This window comes from Anomaloglossus baeobatrachus, assembly GCF_048569485.1.
Source record: "Anomaloglossus baeobatrachus isolate aAnoBae1 chromosome 2 unlocalized genomic scaffold, aAnoBae1.hap1 SUPER_2_unloc_1, whole genome shotgun sequence".
Taxonomy (NCBI): domain Eukaryota; kingdom Metazoa; phylum Chordata; class Amphibia; order Anura; family Aromobatidae; genus Anomaloglossus; species Anomaloglossus baeobatrachus.
The window spans coordinates 2,458,690-2,478,739 of NW_027441779.1; the positions used below are offsets into that span (position 1 = coordinate 2,458,690).

The following is a 20,050-nucleotide window of genomic DNA, read 5'->3' on the forward strand; positions in this document are numbered from 1 at the left end:
TGGAGATGGAAATGTCATTTTCCAGGACTTGGCACCTGTCCACACTGCCAAAAGTACCAATACTTGGTTTATAACAGGGTGGATAAAAATGTTTTTTTATTTAAATCGGATTTTTTTTATTTAAAAATCGGATTTTTTTTCAATAAACTGCTTTTTGAGGAAAATATTTTACCATCGAAAGGTTCTTCCATCATGGGATAAAGCTGAGTTGTTTAACTCAGTAGAATAAAGGCTGTATATGTGTAACATTCACAATGCCATGCTCTTCCAGAGGTTTCTGTAGGATTAGTGGGCAGTTTCTCTCCTATATTATCACAGACGCTCGCTTTACTTACGCAGTTCTCAAAACTGAATTTGACTCCGCAGAGGTCGCAGCCTCTTCTTCACGGCAAAAATATTACAACATGAACAGAGTTGAGAAAAAGACCTTAATCCTATTGTTCTACAAACCTATGAATACAGAATCAACCCCTTCAGTGCCAAGTCCAAGAAGTTAGACAATATGTTTCTGATTGTTTGGAGTGGAATAGATCTGCACAACACAAGAAGAATGTGAATCTAAGTGTGAGGAGGAGGAAGGGCAAGCAGACAAGAAAATGAAAGTGAAATCAAAGCACAATACTGCAGCATAGCCACAGACAGACAAAATTCTGGATCTGTTTGTGTGTACGATCTGAGGTTTATTACATTCTTTCCTTATAATGGCAGCAGGCCGTAAAAGAGACCCAGTTTGGGAATATTTTAATGAAGCTCCTTCGCCTATCGGTAAGGCAGGCATGCGTGCAAAATGCAAACGATGCAACAAAGAGATGCAAGGCCTGGTGGCGCGAATGAGGCAACATCATGAGAAGTGCGGTGATTAAGATGACCAAAGAAACACTTCTGAACAGGCAGGATCTTCAGGTTGGTAAACATTTTTATTGAATCCTATTTCTAAAGATTGAACTGTCATGTGTGAGAAAAATTATATTTCTTATTATTACTGCATGTTACTGTCATTTGGTACAGTTATGAAGAAAAACAAATATTCCTTTTGGGGCAGGGGCAGTGATGTGTTGTGTACAATAAGCAGAAATTGTATAATAAACAATAAAATAACAGCATTGACTTTTTTTGTTTAGGGGAATTCATGGATTCTGGAAACTATCCACCTCCAAGATCACCATCATCCTGTTCTACAGTTTCAGAGTTATCCATCCAGGATAGTGCTTCATTAGCAGCAGCATCATCATCAGACACCCACAGCCACATATCACCATCACCCAAAAGGAAGAAAAAACCTTTACCTCCTGGAACCACCATAGATAGGTTTGTGATAAGAACTAGCAGATTAGAAAAAGAGTTGATTGCATAAATAAACTGGGCATTTTTTTCATCAATGAACTCTTCTTTCCGTCTGACTGAGAACCCACATTTCATTAATATGGTTCAGTTACTGAGACCAGGATACAGTCCACCCAGCAGAGCTGATGTTGCAGGGAAACTGCTGGATCAAGTGTATGACAGAGAAATGGAGCAATGTGCAACAGCTCTGGAGGGTAAAATTGTTAACCTAAGTATTGATGGGTGGAGTAATGGCCACAATGATCCTATTGTATGTGCTTGTATAACAACAGAAGAAGGTAAAGTCTTCCTTGCACAAACAACTGATACGTCAGGAAATGCACACACAGCAGAATACTTACAAGAAGTGGCAGTAAAAGCTGTAACGACATGTGAACAAAAATTCAAATGTCTAGTACGCAGTTTGGTCACTGACAATGCTGCAAACGTATCCAAGATGAGAAGAGATTTAGAAGAGCAGGGAGGGAATACAAAGCTGCTAATAACATATGGTTGCAGTGCTCATTTGCTGCACCTCTTAGCCAAAGACTTAAGTGTTCCAGAAATAAAGGCTAATGTTGTTGAAATTGCTAAATACTTCCGTAATAATCATTTTGCTGCAGCAGCTCTGAAAAGGATGGGTGGAACCATGCTAACGCTCCCACAAAATGTTAGATGGAACGCTGTGGTGGACTGTTTTGAGCAGTATATCAAAAACTGGCCTATTCTGATGACACTTTGTGAAGAAAATCGAGATAAAATAGATGGCACTGTCACGGCCAAAATCCTCAACATTGGGCTTAAGAGAAATGTTGAACATATGCTGAGCTTCCTGAAACCCATCTCTCAAGCTTTAAACAAAATACAGAAAAATAGCTGTTTTATTGCGGATGCTGTTGAAATTTGGAAGGAACTGAGTGAACAATTAAAAACAGAACTATACATGGACAGAATTAAATTACAAGCAGTAAACAAACGAATGGGACAAGCACTGACTCCAGATAATTTTTTGGCAAATATTGTCAATATCCAATATCAGGGTCAAAACCTAAGTGCTGAGGAAGAGGAGTTAGCCATGACATGGGTATCCAGCAATCATCCATCTTTAATGCCAACTATAATAAACTTCAGAGCTAAGGGGGAACCATTCAAGAAATATATGTTTGCTGAAGATATTTTAAGGAAGGTCACACCAGTCAACTGGTGGAAGTCACTTAAGCGCTTGGATTTAGAGACTGCTCAAGTAATGATTTCACTTTAAACAGCAGTAGCTTCTTCTGCAGGCGTTGAAAGAATATTCTCTTCCTTTGGACTCATTCATTCTAAATTGAGAAATCGGTTGGGACCCAATAAAGCAGGAAAGCTTGTTTTTCTTTTCCAGATTATGAATAGGAACAAAGAAGAAGATGATGATGAAGATGACGACAAGTGAGCTACAGAGGACAGCAGGGACAGTAGTATTTAAGTTTTTCATGTGTCGGCTGGGCTGACAGTCTAAGTTTCTTAAAATATATATATATATATATATATTTTGTTTAGCCAAATTAGTTAAACATGGATGTTTGTTTAAGCAAATAACTTATGCTGTAATGTTGTTATTGTTTCAGTTGAATAAATCTTTTTAAAAATTGTTATTAAGGTCAGGATTATTTTTCTCCTTCCTAAGTACAACAGAACAGTGGTGTCCAAATATGAATGATTAACCCATTAAACTGGGGAGAAAAAAGAAGGGAATTTTGTTACTTACCGTAAATTCCTTTTCTTCTAGCTCCTATTGGGAGACCCAGACGATTGGGGTGTATAGTACTGCCTCCGGAGGCCACACAAAGCATTACACTAAAAAGTGTAAGGCCCCTCCCCTTCTGGCTATACACCCCCAGTGGGATCACTGGCTCACCAGTTTTAGTGCAAAAGCAAGAAGGAGGAAAGCCAATAACTGGTTTAAACAAATTCACTCCGAAGTAACATCGGAGAACTGAAAACCATTCAACATGAACAACATGTGTACCCGAAAAACAACCAAAGATCCCAAAGGACAACAGGGCGGGTGCTGGGTCTCCCAATAGGAGCTAGAAGAAAAGGAATTTACGGTAAGTAACAAAATTCCCTTCTTCTTCGGCGCTCCATTGGGAGACCCAGACGATTGGGACGTCCAAAAGCTGTCCCTGGGTGGGTAAAGAAATACCTCATGTTAGAGCTGTAAAACAGCCCTTCCCTACAAGGAGGCAACCGCCGCCTGCAGGACTCTTCTACCTAAGCTGGCATCCGCCTAAGCGTAGGTATGCACCTGACGATGCTTGGTGAAAGTGTGCGGACTCGACCAGGTAGCTGTCTGGCACACCTGCTGAGCCGTAGCCTGGTGCCGTAATGCCTAGGGCGCACCCACGGCTCTGGTAAAATGGGCTTTCAGCCCTGATGGAACCGGAAGCCCAGCAGAACAGTAGGCTTCAAGAATTGGTTCCTTGATCCATCGAGCCAGGGTGGATTGGGAAGCCTGTGACTCTTTACGCTGAGTAGCGACAAGCACAGAGAGTGCATCCGAGCGGCGCAGAGGCGCCGTGCGGGAAATGTAGATTCTGAGTGCTCTCACCAGATCCAACAAATGCAAATCCATTTCATATCGATGAAATGGATGAGGCAAAAGGAAGGTAAGGAGATATCCGGATTGAGATGAAAGGGGGATACCACCTTAGGGAGAACTCCGGAATCGGGCGCAGCACTGCCTTGCCTTGGTGAAAACACCAGGAAGGAAGCTTTTGGATGACAGCGCTGCTAGCTCGGACACTCTCCTAAGAGACGTGACCGCTACCAGAAAGGCCTCTTTCTGGGAAAGTCGAGAGAGTGAAACATCTCTCAGAGGCTCGAAGGGCGGCTTCTGGAGAGCAATTAGTACCCTGTTCAGATCCCATGGGTCCAACGGCCGTTTGTACAGAGGGACAATGTGACAAACCTCCTGCAGGAACGTGTGTACCTGAGGAAGTGGTGCTAGGCGCTTCTGAAGAATACAGATAGCGCTGAGACTTGTCCTTTGAGGGAGCCGAGTGACAACCTTTTTCCAAACCAGATTGCAGGAAGGAAGGAAAAGTAGGGAATGCAAATGGGCAGGGAGACACTCCCTGAGCAGAGCATTAAGAGAAGAATATCCTCCACATCCTGTGGTAGATCTTGGCAGACGTCGGTTTTCTAGTCTGTCTCATGGTGGCAATGACGTCCTGAGATAATCCTGAAGACGCTAGGATTCAGGACTCAAAGGCCATACCGTCCGGTTCAGGGCCGTAGAATTCAGATGGAAAAAACGGCCCTTGGGACAGCAAGTCTGGCCGGGCTGGTAGTGCCCACGGTTGGCAGACCGTGAGATGCCACAGATCCGGGGACTACGACCTCCTCGGACAGTCTGTGGCGATGAGGATGGCGCGGCGGCAAACGGACCTGATGTTGCGTAGCCCTCTGGGCAGCAGTGTCAGAGGGGGAAACACATAGGTAGCTGGAACTGCGACCAAACCTGAACTAAGGCGTCTGCCGCCAGAGCTCTTTGATCGTGATACCGCGCCATGAAAATCGGAACCTTGTTGTTGTGCCGAGACGCTATTAGGTCGACGTTCAGCATCCCCCAGCGTTGACAGATTTCCTGAAAACCGTCCGGGTGAAGATACCCTTCCCCTGCGTCCATACCCTGGCAACTGAGGAAGTCTGCTTCCCAGTTTTCTGCGCCCGGGATGTGAACTGCGGATATGGTGGATGCTCTGTCTTCCACCCCCATCAGACTCCGCCGGACTTCCTGGGAGGCTTGCCGACTGCGTGTTCCGCCTTGGTGGTAGATGTACGCCACCGCTGTGGAGTTGTCCGACTGAATTCGGATGTGTGTGCTTTCCAGCCACGGCTGGAAGGCTTGTAGGGCAAGATACACTGCCCAGATTTCCAGCACATTGATTTGAAGGATGGACCCCTCTGAAGAGAGTCCTTGACCGTCTGAGAAGGGGGACGTTCCTTCTAGGGACGTCGACTTCCCATCCCATTGGCAAAGAATGCCACATTGGAGTGGACGCAGATGAAACTGCGCGAAAGTGACTGCCTCTGCATGAGTCGTGTTAAGGGGTGTGACTGGCCACGAAGGAGAGACTGCACCCCCGTCTGTAGTGAACGTGTCCAGCGGAAGCTTCACTATCGCTGAGGGAGCGTGACACTCCATGCCCAGATATGTCAGCGATTGGGTCGGTGTCAGATTTAACCTTGAGAAGATGATGATCCACCCGAAACTCTGGAGAGTCTCCAGCGCTACGCTCAGGCTGTGTTGGCATGCCTCTTGAGAGGGTGCCTGACCAGTCGACCGTCCAAGGAAGGATCACCGAGTGACCCTGAGAGTGCAGGACTGCTCCCACTGCTGCCCTGAACTTGGTGAAAACCCGTAGGGCTGTCGCCAGACCGAAGGGCAGGGTTACGAACTGAAGATGCTCGTCTTCAATAACGAAACGTAGCAAACGTTGGTGCTCTGGAGCAATCGGCACGTGGAGATAAGCATCCTGTGTCTATTGATGCTAGGAAATCTCCTTGAGACATTGAGGCAATGACGGAGCGGAGGGATGCCATCCGGAACCGCCTGGCCTTCACGTGCTTGTTGAGCAGTTTTAGGTCCCCCACAATCAGATTGGAGGAAAAAACGTGTCTTGTTCCTGAAGAGGAACAGGAATTACCACTCCTTCTGCCTGCAGAAGAGCATCGGCTCGGTGGGTAGGTGGGGAAGTTCTGAAGAATCGAGCCGGAGGCCGAGAACAGAACTCTATCCTGTACACGTGAGACATAATGTCTCTCACCCACCGGTCTGTGACCTGTGGCAGCTAAATGTCGCCAAGGCGAGAGAGTCTGCCACCAACCGCGGATGCGGAGAGAGAGAGCTTAAAGTCATGAGGAGACCGCCTTGGAAGCGGTTCCTCTGGCTGCCTTCCTTGGGCGTGATTGAGCCCGCCTGGAATCTGAGCCCCTCTGAGCCTTTTGAGCCCTTTTGGACTAGGACAATTTGGACCTGCCCGAGCCTGGGAAGGACCGAAACCTCGACTGTCTCTCTCGGACAGCATTAATAGGGTAAGTCGCAATGCAGACATTGCGAGGATAAGGCCGCTACCTGCGGCACAGATGTACCTGTGCTCAAGACCAGCTGCGCAAGACCAGCTGACATAGCTTAGAGTGCCCATACGGCTGCGAATGCCGGAGCAACCGACACGCCGATAGCTTCATAGACAGATTTCAACCAGAGGTCCATCTGTCTGTCAATGGCATCTTTAAGTGAAGTCCCATCTCCACTGCAACTATGGATTTAGGCGCAAGCCTGGAGATTGGGGGATCCACCTTTGGACCCTGGGTCCAGCGCCTGACCACGTCAGGGGGAAAGGGATAACATGTATCCTTAATACATTTGGAGAAACGCTTATCTGGTAAGCGTGGTGATTCCGCACTGCTTCTCTGAAGTCAGCGTGGCCAGAAAAGTACTCAATGTACGCTTGAGATACTGAAATGGGATTTCTCCTGCTGGGAAGCTGACTCCTCCACTGAAGGAGCTGGGGGGAGAGATATCCAACATGCCATTGCTGGACGCTATAAGATCAGTCACCATGGCGTCACCATCCGGTGTATCCGGATTGAGAGCGGTGTCAGGATCAAAGTCCTGATCAGCTACGTCTGCCTCATCATACAGAGAGTCCTCTGCTGTGACCCTGACTAGTGATGAGGCCGAGTGCCGCTCCCAGCGAGCTCGCTTAGGCTGTCTGGGACTGTCGTCCGTGTCAGAGCCTTCACCCTGGAATGCCTGGGACCCCCCCGGAGCACTGATTTTGTTCCAAATGAGGGTGGCCAGGGAGCAATGATCAAGATTGCCCATGGCCTGTCTGGACTGCAAGTCACTATCCCATGACAATCTATCAGCCGAAACTGCAACACCTTCCCTGTCCATGGACAGGGTTCACAGGTGGTTCCTTTGGCCACCTCTAGTAGAGACCCCGGCTGACCAAGTGCTACAGGGGAGCATTGCACACAACGGGGGTCAGTGGAACCTGCCGGTGGAACAGTATCACATGCAGTAAAAGCAGCATAGAAAGCCTGTGTTGCTTTTTTGCTGCTGTAGTCTAGCCATCTAGGAGCATATAGCCGAGAATAGCGACCGCACAGTGCAATGTATAGCATACAAGCATAAAGTACAAATGAGCACTTCAGCACATGCAATATGAGCAGCTTAGAAAGCCTGTGCCTTGGCACCCTTGCTTTTTTGCTGCTGTAGACTAGCCATCTAGGAGAATATCGCCAAGAATAGCGACCGTACAGTGCAATGTATAGCATACAAGCATAAGTACAAATGAACACTTCAGCACATGCAATACAAGCAGCATAGAAAGCCTGTGCCTTAGCACCTTTGCTTTTTTGCTGCTGTAGTCTAGCCATCTAGGAGCATATAGCCAAGAATAGCGACCGTACAGTGCAATGTATAGCATACAAGCATAAAGTACAAATGAGCACTTCAGCACATGCAATATGAGCAGCTTAGAAAGCCTGTGCCTTGGCACCCTTGCTTTTTTGCTGCTGTAGACTAGCCATCTAGGAGAATATCGCCAAGAATAGCGACCGTACAGTGCAATGTATAGCATACAAGCATAAGTACAAATGAACACTTCAGCACATGCAATACAAGCAGCACAGAAAGCCTGTGCTTTAGCACCCTTGCTTTTTTGCTGCTGTTGTCTCGCCATCTAAGAGGGCATATAGCCAAAAATAGCGACCTACAGTGCAGTGTAAGCATAAAATACAAATGGACACAACGGTATTTAGTGGGGTCAGCACTTCAGGTGCTGCTTACCGCCCGCCTATAGGCGGGTGTGTGGTCGCCAGAGTCCTGTGACTGGCTGCCAGCTCGGACTGCAGGAATGGCTGCCGGCGTCCTTCTCCAGCTCGTGTGACGAGGGGCGGGCCGTGGGCGTGCCCCAGGCAAGAGCGGGAAACCGGCGTCCCACTGTGTCCAGTGAAGGGGGCTGGAGAATGCAAAGCAGACTCCAGCCCTCGGCGCTGACTTTCTGTACAGCGTCCCGCCTCTCCCCTGACTGGCAGGGCTGGGGGCGGGAACGAAACGAAAACTAGGCCGCAAAGCCGGGGACTCGAGTAATAAGCGCGGCCGTCCTATGTGCACGGCCAGCGCGGAGTCCCCGGCGCACCACAAGTCCCAGCCGCGCCACAGTGTAAAAACACCTAGCAGCGGCCTGGCGCGGCAGTTCCCAATACATAAATTCACACAGCAAAGCTGCCGTGAATAATAGCACGAGCGCTCCGCGCTGTTGTCCCCGGCGCACTAGCACTCCCAGCAATGCTGGTGTGTGTGTGCGCGATGTGTACGGGGACACAGAGTACCTTAATGTAGCAGGGCCCTGTCACTGACGATACTCAGCTCCATATCCAGCAGGTTCTCTGGGTCTGTGGATGGAGCCCGGTCTCAGTGCCTGGAGACCTGTAAGATCCCACTTCCTCAGAGCCCCTCAGGGGGATGGGGAAGGAAAACAGCATGTGGGCTCCAGCCTCCGTACCCGCAATGGGTACCTCAACCTTAACAAACACCCGACAAAAGTGGGGTGAGAAGGGAGCATGCTGGAGGCCCCATATGGGCCCACTTTTCTTCCATCCGACATAGTCAGCAGCTGCTGCTGACTAAAAACAGTGGAGCTATGCGTGGATGTCTGACCTCCTTCGCACAAAGCAGAAAACTGGTGAGCCAGTGATCCCACTGGGGGTGTATAGCCAGAAGGGGAGGGGCCTTACACTTTTTAGTGTAATGCTTTGTGTGGCCTCCGGAGGCAGTACTATACACCCCAATCGTCTGGGTCTCCCAATGGAGCGCCGAAGAAAGTAATATAAAAAGTGATTCTAAAAATCTTCATCTACTTGCATGTTAAAGTAGCAAGAACTAGTTTAGGTAGAAACTTTGATTTAAATCACTGATTTAAATCAAGCCTTACTGACTAGTGATTTAAATCGTGATTTAAATCAGTTAGATTTAAATCAAATCCACCCTGGTTTATAATAACCACAGTATCACTGTACTTGATTGGCCAGCAAACTCGCCTGACCTAAACCCCATATATAATTTATGGTGTATGGTCTAGAGAAAGATGAGACACACCAGACCAAACAATGCAGGCGAGCTGAAGGCTGCTATCAAAACAACCTGGGCTTCCATAACCCCTCAGCAGTGCCACAGGCTGATCGCCTCCATGCCACATTGATGCAGTAATTCATGCAAAAGGACCCTCACCAAGTATTGAGGCATTTACTGTACAGACTTTTCAGTAGGCGCCAACATTTCTGAGTTTAAAATCATTTTTTCAGTTGGTCTTATATACGGTAACATTCTAATTTTCTGAGATAATGAGTTTTGGGTTTTCATTGGCTGTAAGCCATAATCATCAACATTAACAGAAATAAACACTAAAAATAGATCCCTGTGTGTAATGACTCTATATAATATATAATAATAGATCCCTCTGTGTGTAATGACTCTATATAATATATTGTTGAGGATAAAGAATTGAGTATCCAAAAATACTTAATTCAGCCATTTCATAGACTCAGTTATATAGTTCAGTAGATGTGAACTAACACACATATTTGTGAATGCTTTTGTTTCTTACTAACATGTATATATGTATATTGCATATTCAGTGTATTTTCCTTAGACTCAGTATATACTAGGATATATATATATATATATATGTATAGCTTGAAGATGGCTGCTATTTCCTGTTCTACACCCAAGACAGATGGACAAAGGAAAATTCCTGGAGTCTGGACTGACCAATCCAAGAAGGATGTGTAGATCTCTCTACGTCATGAAGCCCTGCCCTGCGATACTTGATTGGACTAAAACTTTTGTTTACACCCCCTTACTGCTCGGTCTAGAGTTTCTTTAAAACAATAAAAAACACACTTGGTCAAGAGCCAGTCATGGAGATAGATATAACTGACTTGCTGTGCAGTTATTTATTCTCGTGTGCACACATGACATTTTTAATTAGGAACAGCAGCCGGATATCGAGAGATCCTTTGAGTCTCATCATCATCGTCATTCTGACCTTGACAATATAGGCATACTGTAGATCCCTCTGTGTGTAATGACTATACAATTTATAGGAATAGATCCCTCTGTGTGTAATGACTATATAATATATAGGAATAAATCCCTCTGTGTGTAATGTCTCTATATAATATATAGGAATAGATCCCTCTGTGTGTAATGACTATACAATTTATAGGAATAGATCCCTCTGTGTGTAATGACTATATAATATATAGGAATAAATCCCTCTGTGTGTAATGTCTCTATATAATATATAGGAATAGATCCCTCTGTGTGTAATGACTATACAATTTATAGGAATAGATCCCTCTGTGTGTAATGACTATATAATATATAGGAATAAATCCCTCTGTGTGTAATGTCTCTATATAATATATAGGAATAGAGCCCTCTCTGTGTGTAATGACTATATAATATATGAGTTTCCTATTTGTATTGAATAACTGAATTCAAATAACTTTTTTGATGATATTCTACTTTATTGAGATGCACTTGTATTTAGTCTTGTGAAATATTGGTGCCATATCTGCTAAAGAAGAAGTTAATCAGCACAGAATATAACCAAAAATGTACTCAATGTTGGAGGTTCACTTAATAGAAAGTTATAACTTATGGTAAACTTAAGTGTAAAAGAAAATAGGACACTGACACTGCTCCTGGCAATTGTTTTATCTAACACCAGGGCTGAATTTACCTCAGAGCAGTTCCTCCTTCCCCTACCAATTTCTATGGTCAGCCGGTAAACAGATCAGTCAGTGAAGCTGAGGGCAGTTGGGATGGAGTAATTAGCTGTCAGACATTAATCATTATAGAATTTTGTACCAAAAAAGTTTTTTGTTTTTTTTTTTAAAAAAAGGGGGTGGAATTACACATTTTTACCTAGATCACTTAATAACATATGCAAAAATTTGACATAGAATAATAATGAAAGAAAATACAATGAAATCTTAAATACTCTTACAATGTATGTGGCAAAAAGTGTCTTTCCCTGCACCAAGTCCATCATTTGGTACAATGCTTCCAAGCTCCAATCTGGGCAGTATGGAAGTCTCAACTTTTCTGAATCTTCTTTAGCAGGCCTAAATCCAGCCAGTTTCACTTTAATTGCTTTTGCTGGATACTCAATAAGTGAAGGTGGAAGCTGAAATAGACTAGAAAAAAAAAAATCTAAAATGTAAAATGACTGCAGGTCCAAGGTGGTCACAAAACTCATGTTTGTTCATGTACCACAAATTCACATTACAAGCAGGCAATGCTTCACAAAAATTATTTATTTAGATGTAAAGAGGTTGGACAACCCTTTCTCAATCCCTAGTGTTACCCCCCCAGTAATATGGTAACACCTATACCCACCTGCGATGCAGACATCGTTATCTCATGCGATCCCTGCGACCACTCGGTACTGGCTTTACTCTTCTCCTTCAAGCACCAGGAGGCAGTGAGCTGCTCCAGAGTAGAGTATAGCCATTATTTTGTTTTACTGGGGAAAAATAATAAGGGGTTGTCCAAGTAGTAGACAACCCATTTAATGTCTTCAAATGGGCAATCTGGATGTCGTGGTGCAGACCTCAACCAAGAGATACGGCTACGTTCCGAGGATGGCACGAGCAGAGGAGTTGTGCATTTGTCATCTGCATTGGGAGGTGGCTGTTATACATAGCAAGTTCCTGCTGTGACTGCTGGTACCGGACTTCACTACAAAACCAGCACTTTAACCCCTCAGATGTCCCAGTAAATAGTGACAGCAACATGTGCGTAGTTTGACAGAGGGAGAGTGCTCCATCAGTTCAACGCCCCCGAAGAATTAACAGTGGCCTCCGTATCTGGCATATACAGCAGCCCATCAGATCTGCCTGAGGTGATGTCTGATAGGATACCTGTCAGTCTAAAACTTTCAGGATTAGGTGATACTCCTCCTCACATTCATTGACCCCTTCACCGCAGAGCCTGTTTTCACTTTCCTGACCAGACCATTCTTTTGCAATTCTGACCAGTATCCCTGACAAGTTATAACTCTAACTCATGGGTCGGGAACCTATGGTTCGCAAGCCAGATATGGCTCTTTTGATGGCAGCATCTGGCTCACAGACAAATCTTTAATTAAAAAAAAATACTGTATTTTCTTGTTTGTAAGACGCAGTTCTCCCCCCAAAACTGAGGGGAAAAATGGATGTGCATCTTACAAACCACATATGGCTTAACGGGTTGGCGGTAGTGGCGCAGGTTCGTGGAGTGTTGCGGCGGTGAGTCCGCAGTAGCCAGCGGACTGTTTTAAAATGTCCCACAGTTGACGAGATCGACTTCAAGAAAATGGTCGCGGAGACGGCACATGCACAGATAGGACTCCGCAGCCATTTTCTTGAAGTCCATCGCGTCGATCTGCGCACATGCCACTGCCATTTTCTTGAAGTTGATCTCGTCAACTGCAAGAAATTCAAAGCAGTCCGCAGCAGATTAATGGTGCCCGCCACCGTGACACCCCACAAGCCCGCAGCAGTATTGACTATCCTCCGCACACTGACCCTCTTGAACTTCGACACCCCCTCCTCCGTGCCCGCAGCATCACCTATCTTGCCTCCTGGGACTTTATGAGCCACTCCACCACCGCCGCTCCCCCTGCTGAGTATGGCTCTCATGGAATTATATTTTTAAATATGTGGCGTTCATGGCTCTCTCAGCCAAAAAGGCTTCCCACCCCTGCTAACGCTTCAACGGATCTCATTCCTTCTGATACTGTTTCCGTGACATATTATACTTCATGATAGTGGTAGATTTAGGACGATCTTTGTTGTGAAAATTTCAAAATTTTAATTTTTATGTCTTTTAAACCAGAGAGTTATGTCACACAAAATAGTTACTAAATAACGTTTCCCACATGTCTACTTTATATCAGCGCAATTTTTATTTTTTTTTAGGAAGTTAGAAGAATTCAAAGTTTATTAGCAATGTCTCCTTTTTCCAAGACTTTTTTTTTTTTTTACTTTAAGGAACCACATCACATCTGAAGAGAATTTGAGAGGCCTAGGTGACAGGAAATACCTAAAAGTGACACCATTCTAAAAACTGCACAGAAACAAAAAGAATCAGCAATCCAAGATTATTTTTTTTTAGTGACATTCAGTGTTTATATACACACACACGCACATACACATATGTACATACACACTAAACCATAAAATCACTTTTTTATATATTTGAGCTGGAAAGAAATAAAAATGACAGTAGTTTATATGTACCTCTAAAATCATGCAAAAAATTATACAAGTTGTCATATGACGAACAAGAAAAAAGACAATTGCAGCCATGTCATTTTGGCTGCTGACACATGTAGGAGCAAAATCAAACAAATAAGAAAAATGGCTGGTCATTAAGGCTCTCTCTCCTGGTCATTAACAGGTTATCCAGGTCGTCTTTACATGACAGCATTAAGGACCTGTGTGCAGCCTGTATTACCACCATTGTAAATGATGAACAATCCTCCCTTCTGGCACATAAGAGGAGCATGATTCGGGAGGAAGTGCAGGCTTCCATGGTCTCCCTGTCCTCATCCCCCACGGCCCGGGAGTCCCATAAAAGACCCCGATAGGAACTGGACTTATCCTCAGAAGAGGAGGGCTTCCGCTCAGTTTCATCCTCAGAGGACAGCGGTAGCCGTTCTTTGTCCCCAGCAGTGGCCCAAAAAAAATCTTAAAATTACTTAACGGTAATGATCTTTTCCAGAAGCCACGACACCACCACCAGAGAGATAGACCCGCCCATCTTGGGACAGGAAACCACTGAAATGAAAGGGCGGCTCCTCTCTCTTGGCTCAGTTTAGTTACAGAGCACAGAGAGGACCACCAAAAAACAGGTAAACAGAATAACAACAATAACAACATATCTGCATAAAAAGGAACGTCGTGCCACGGAAACCAAGAGACCGATAGGTGCAGAAAATGAAAAGTGGAGGGAAGCAGGTGGCGCTGTCGTGGCTTCTGGAAAAAATCATTACGTGTAAGTAATTTAAGATTTTTCCTTTCACCACGACAGCGCCACCAGAGAGATTCGGAAGACAACAACAATAGGGAGGGACCACAGCCTCAAGTAACCGTCTACAAAAGGTCAAATCCATCGTGGCCGACAAACGATAGTGACGAAAAAAGGTGGTAGGAGAGGACCAGGTTGCAGCCTTACATATCAGATCCAGAGGCACGTCTGCTCGCTCAGCCCAGGAGGTCGCCACAGCCCGGGTGGAATGAGCCGTAACACCCTGCGGGACAGGTCTATCTCGAGCTACACAAGCTGTCTTAATAGCCTCCTTAACCCACCTGGCAATTGTGCCCTTGGACGCTGCAAATCCCTTCCTAGGTCCTTGTAAGTAGAGAAACAAGTTTTGGGACCGCCTCCAAGACTTGGTGACACCAATGTAGTGACTCAGAACCCTGAGAACATCCAAGGTGTGTAACCTTTCTTCCTTGGGGTTAGCAGGTGTGGGGCAGAAGGAAGGAAGGACAATTTCCTGGGAACGATGAAAAGATCTAGCTACCTTAGGTAAATAGGCGGGGTCTGTATGAAGGAGGACCCTATCCTCAAGAAACTGCGTATAAGGGGGAGGGGGGGGGGGGACACCGAAAGGGCCTGGAGATCACTAACCAGTCTAGCTGACGTAAGGGCCACTAGGGTCGCAACTCTTAGAGTCAGGGTCCGTAAGGTACATTCGGACAGGGGTTCAAAGGGGGGTCCCGTCAATGAATATAGAACCAAATTGAGATCCCAGGGAGGGAAACTAAGACGGGGGACCGGCCTTTCCCTCTGACAGGAGGAGATGAACCTACGAACCCATCTATTGCCTGCGAGGTCAGAAACAAAGTGCGGCCAGCGCCGAGACCTGGACCTTCAGGGTACTAATAGATAACCCCAAGTCAACCCCCTTCTGGAGAAAATCCAGAACAACCCCCACCGGGGGCTCCCCCACAGAGCTGACACCGGAGAAGGAGAGAAACTTGTTCCAGACCATTGCGTAGATCCTGGTAGTAGCTGGCTTGCGACTACGCAAGAGGGTGGAAATCACGCCAGAAGTGTACCCGTGACCTGCTAGCAATCGCCTCTCAAATTCCAGGCTGTCAAGTGAAGGCCCGAAACCTGAGAGTGAAGAAGAGGGCCCTGGGAGAGGAAATCCGGCCTTTCCGGGAGGACCCAAGGGTCCGAGACAGACATCCTCTGGAGCCAGAAAAACCACGCCGGGGCCAAAAGGGAGCTATGAAGATCAATCTGGCCTTGTCCTCCCTTGCCTTTTTAAGGACTGCGGGGAGCAATATCAGGGGCGGGAATGCATACAGCAGACCCCCTCCCCACGGAACCTGAAAAGCGTCCACCCCCCAGGGTCTGTCGAGAGGGTTGAGGGAACAGAACCGAGGGACCTGGCGGTTGGACCTGGTGGCAAAGAGTTCGGCTATCGGGCACCCCCACAGACGCACAAGCATGCGAAAGACCTCTTTGTGCAGACACCACTCCCCCTGGTGTACCGGATGCCTGATCAGGAAGTCGGCCGTGACATTGTCCATCCCCCGAATATGTAGTGCCGTAAGGGACGAAAGGTGGCTTTGTGCAAGCGAAAATATGGTGTCCGCTATCCCCATCAGGAAAGACGACCGAGTGCCCCCCTGGCGGTTGATATAGGAGACAGCGACTTTGTTGTCCGAGAAGATCCGGACGTGTGTACCCTCTAGGTGACGAAGAAGGGTTTGTAAAGCCCGCCCGATGGCGCGCAATTACCTGGCGTTTGAGGAGCCCCGACTTTCCAGAGGACTCCAGGTACCCTGCACCGCCCGGCCACGGAGATGGGCCCCCCAACCCTGTGCGCTGGCGTCTGTAGTGCTGACATCCGAAAGCGGAAGTGACCAAGGAACCCCAGCCGACAGATTCTGAACTTGCATCCACCACCGGAGGGACCGAAGAGTGTGGGAAGAAAGGGTGAGACGTCATTCACTGTGGCAGCGCCACAGCCTTTCAGGGTCTCCCATCCTGGGACAGGAAACCAAACTGTGGCGAGAGAGAGGAGCCGCCCTTTTATTTCAGTGGTTTCCTGTCCTAAGATGGGCGGACCTCTCTCTCTGGTGGCGCTGTCGTGGTGAAGGGAAAAAATACGTCTTCAATTCCGGGGATTCCGATACTCTACTTAAAATGGTCAGGCACACTATGCAGGTGGATGAACCTGAAGAAATTGCGTCAGTAAAGAATAAAATGTTTGCGGGACTACGCGCACGTGTTTTCCTGGTCAATTCCCAACTCAAGGACATGATCCTGGAGGAGTGGGAAAACACTGAACGCAGGTCTTTTTATCCCTCGAGACTTTAAGTCCCGTCTTCCTTTCAATCCGGAGGACGTAGCCTTATGGGAGACGGTGCCTAGAATTGATGTACCAATTGTAAAGATGGTCAAGAAAACCTCGATTCCATTCGAGGATTCCTCTGGACTTAAAGACGCCATGGACCGCAAGGCTGACGCGTTGTTGAAAAAGTCCTGGGGAGCGTCGGCCACGACCATTAAGACTAATATTGCTGCCACCTCGGTCGCCAGATCAATGGGCTTCTGGCTCAGTGATCTGGAGGACCATCTTAGGCAGGGTACTCCCTCGGAGAGTCTCCTGGAGACAATGCCACTGTTTAAAAATGCAACTGCTTTCTTGGCTGATGCCTCAGCCGAATCGGTTAGGTTCGCAGCCAAGAACAGCGTTCTAATACAGCCAGGAGATCCATCTGGCTGAGGTCTTGGTCCGGTGACCTTGCGTCTAAACAAAAATGGTGTTCCATCCCCTTCTCGGGCTTACGGGTCTTTGTGCCAGCATTAGATGAGATACTTGAAAAGGCCTCTGACAAGAAAAAGGGATTCAGTGAGGAAAGACGCAGGTTTTTGCCCCATAATAAAACATCCTCTTCCCGTAGGCAGTCCTTGAGGCAGAAAGGGGTTTCCTTCCTGGTCCGACAGAGGTCCACGGGGATCAAAATCCACTCCGGATTACCGGCCCAAGTCCAAACAGTCCTGACGGTTTTCCAGTGGGGGAGTCGGTTATCCCACTGTTTAGACGGATGGAAGGAGATTACCGTCAACCCGTGGGTTCTATCACTGATAGCTCAGGGACACAGGATAGAATAGGACGAAATATTTCAGGGGCATTATTCCAGTCTGTTCTCTGTAAAAAAGCCCTCCGGCGAGTTCCGGACGATTATAAACTTAAAACCCCTAAATCATTGTGTCGTCTACAAGAGGTTTCGTATGGAATCCATCCGTTCCAAGGTTTCTCTGATATCCCCGGGCTCATTGATGTGCACCATAGACTTGCGGGATGCTTACTACCACCTTCCCATTCATCCCGCAAGTCGAGGGTATTTACGGTTTGCCCTTCAGAAAGGAAGGGAAGTGTTCCATTTTCAGTTCTGTTGCCTCTCTTTCGGCCTCTCTTCCGCCCCACGCATCTTTTCGAAGCTCGTGGTGGAAATGGTGGCTTACCTTCGCCTACAACAGGTGGCCCTGGTGCCATCGCCTGCTAGACGATTTTCTCCTGGTAGCAGACTCAGTTCTGACAATGGACCGTCATCTTCAGCTCGTTACGCAGACACTGCACGATCTGGGCTGGGTGATCAATCTAGACAAATCCGCGTTACAACCACGAATGCGACGAGTATTGCTGGGTACAGTCCTGGACTCTACCAGTCAGTGTTCCTTTCTTCCGGCACCAAAAGTGTCCTCCATCAGTCAAGAGATCGGGAGATTCGCCGTTCGTCCCAGGACATCCGTGAGACAGGCCATGCGGGTGCTAGGTCTCATGAATTCCTGCATTCACTGCGTGCAGTGGAGTCAGTTCCATTCCAGGGCGCTGCAGAGAAACATTCTGGCAGTCTCAGTCGGTCACCAGAGGAACTTAGAACTGCGCTTTTCCCTGACGGCAGAAGCCCGGGGGTCTCTGCGCTGGTGGTGCAACGCGGCCAATCTTCTCCGAGGCGTCCGGTGGGACTCGTCGCCATGCGTCCTGATCACCACGGACGCGAGTCAATCGAGTTGGGGTGCCAAAGTGGACCAGTCTTACCTTCAGGGACCATGGCCCCATCACATGCTATTCCGATCCTCGAACTTCCAGGAACTGAGGGCAATCCTGGAAGCTCTCAAGCAATGCCGTCGGTTGATCAGGAAATAACATGTACGCGTCCTTTCCAACAACACTACGGCAGTATCCTTTATTCGCCATCAGGGAGGTGCGCGCCACCTGCCTCTACAACAACTGGCGGACGAAATATTTCGGCTATTGCAAACAACTGTCCTTTCAGTGTCGGCAGTGCACTTGAGGGGTGCGGAGAACACGGAAGCGGATTTTCACAGCCGTCACAATGTTCATCCCTAGGAGTGGTGTCTGAACCCAGCGGTTTTCCAGAGTCTCGTTCGCAAATGCGGACAGCCGACTGTGGATCTGTTTGCTACCCGACGGAATTCGAGACTGCCACATTTGTTCTACCTCAGTCCGGCCGACCGGCCCTTGGCGGTGGACGCTCTTTCCCAGTTTTGGGGGGGATGGTCTGCATTACGCTTTCCCTCCGATTCCTCTCATCCCCAGGGTCTTGCGGAAGATTCAGGTGGATCAGGCGCAGGTGTTGATGGTGGTTCCCTTCTGGCCCAAATGGAATTGGTTCTCTCTTCTGCAGCTCCTGGCCCAAGATGCCCCAGTGGTTCTTCCTCTCCAGAGGGACCTCATCTCCCAAGGTCCTCTGTAGCATCCGAACCTTCAGCAGCTTCAGGTATCGGCATGGATCCTGAATGGCAGGTCTTGCAATCCCGGGGCCTCTCGGATCCTCTCATAGCCACGATGATGCGTAGCAGAAAACCGGTCACGAATGCTATCAGAAGGTTTGGAAGACATTTTGTACCCATCAAAGTACCAGTCTCTTGCCTGGGGGCACCATCAGAATTGCCGGGGTCCTGGAGTTTCTACAAAAGGGATTCAGTAAAGGCTTGAAGCCCAGTACCCTGAAAGTGCAGGTGGCCACCCCTTAGCGTCTACCTGGACACGCGCTTAGCTGTTCATCCCTTGGTCGCTCGTTTTATTAAGGCTACCCAGCGCCTTCGGCCTACACTTCGAGTATCCTCTCCTCCATGGGACCTGAGTCTCGTTCTACAGTTCCTGTGTTCCCCGCCTTTCCAGTTGGGAGCTGCGTTGTCCATCAAAGACCTCACTCACAAGGCGGTGTTTCTTGTCGCCATAACTACGGCAAAGCGGATTGGTGAGATCCAGGCATTATCCAGATTTCCAGATACATCCAGACTGCCTCACTCTGAAGTTGGATCCTGGGTTTTCGAGATTATTCTTCCATCTTCCTGCGCCACTCCTGCCACTCCTAGAGAACAAGAGCTTACTTCCTTGGACGTGCGCAGCGTACTGTTGGCCTATCCTGAGGCAACTAAAGCCAGCTTTACACCTTACAATTAGGTGTGCGATCTCGTATGCGATGTGACACGCCCAGATCGCATATGCGATTTAATGAGATAGCACGTAGGTCGTTCATTTGCTGTCACACGTGCGTTAGTAGTCTATGTTAAATTGATCAATTTTGTGTGCGATCCTTTAGATCATGTGTTCTGTGACATATGCAT

The 20,050-nt window shown here is 47.4% G+C and overlaps 1 protein-coding gene across 1 annotated transcript in view; it reads right to left on the minus strand.

The window, feature by feature from the left end:
* Positions 1-20,050, minus strand: part of RNF17 (ring finger protein 17) — a 733,334-nt gene that overhangs the window by 15,151 nt on the left and 698,133 nt on the right. The window contains exon 36 of the mRNA XM_075331310.1: positions 11,391-11,580. Coding sequence (XP_075187425.1) covers positions 11,391-11,580 — 190 coding nt within the window. The remainder of the gene's footprint in view (positions 1-11,390; positions 11,581-20,050) is intronic.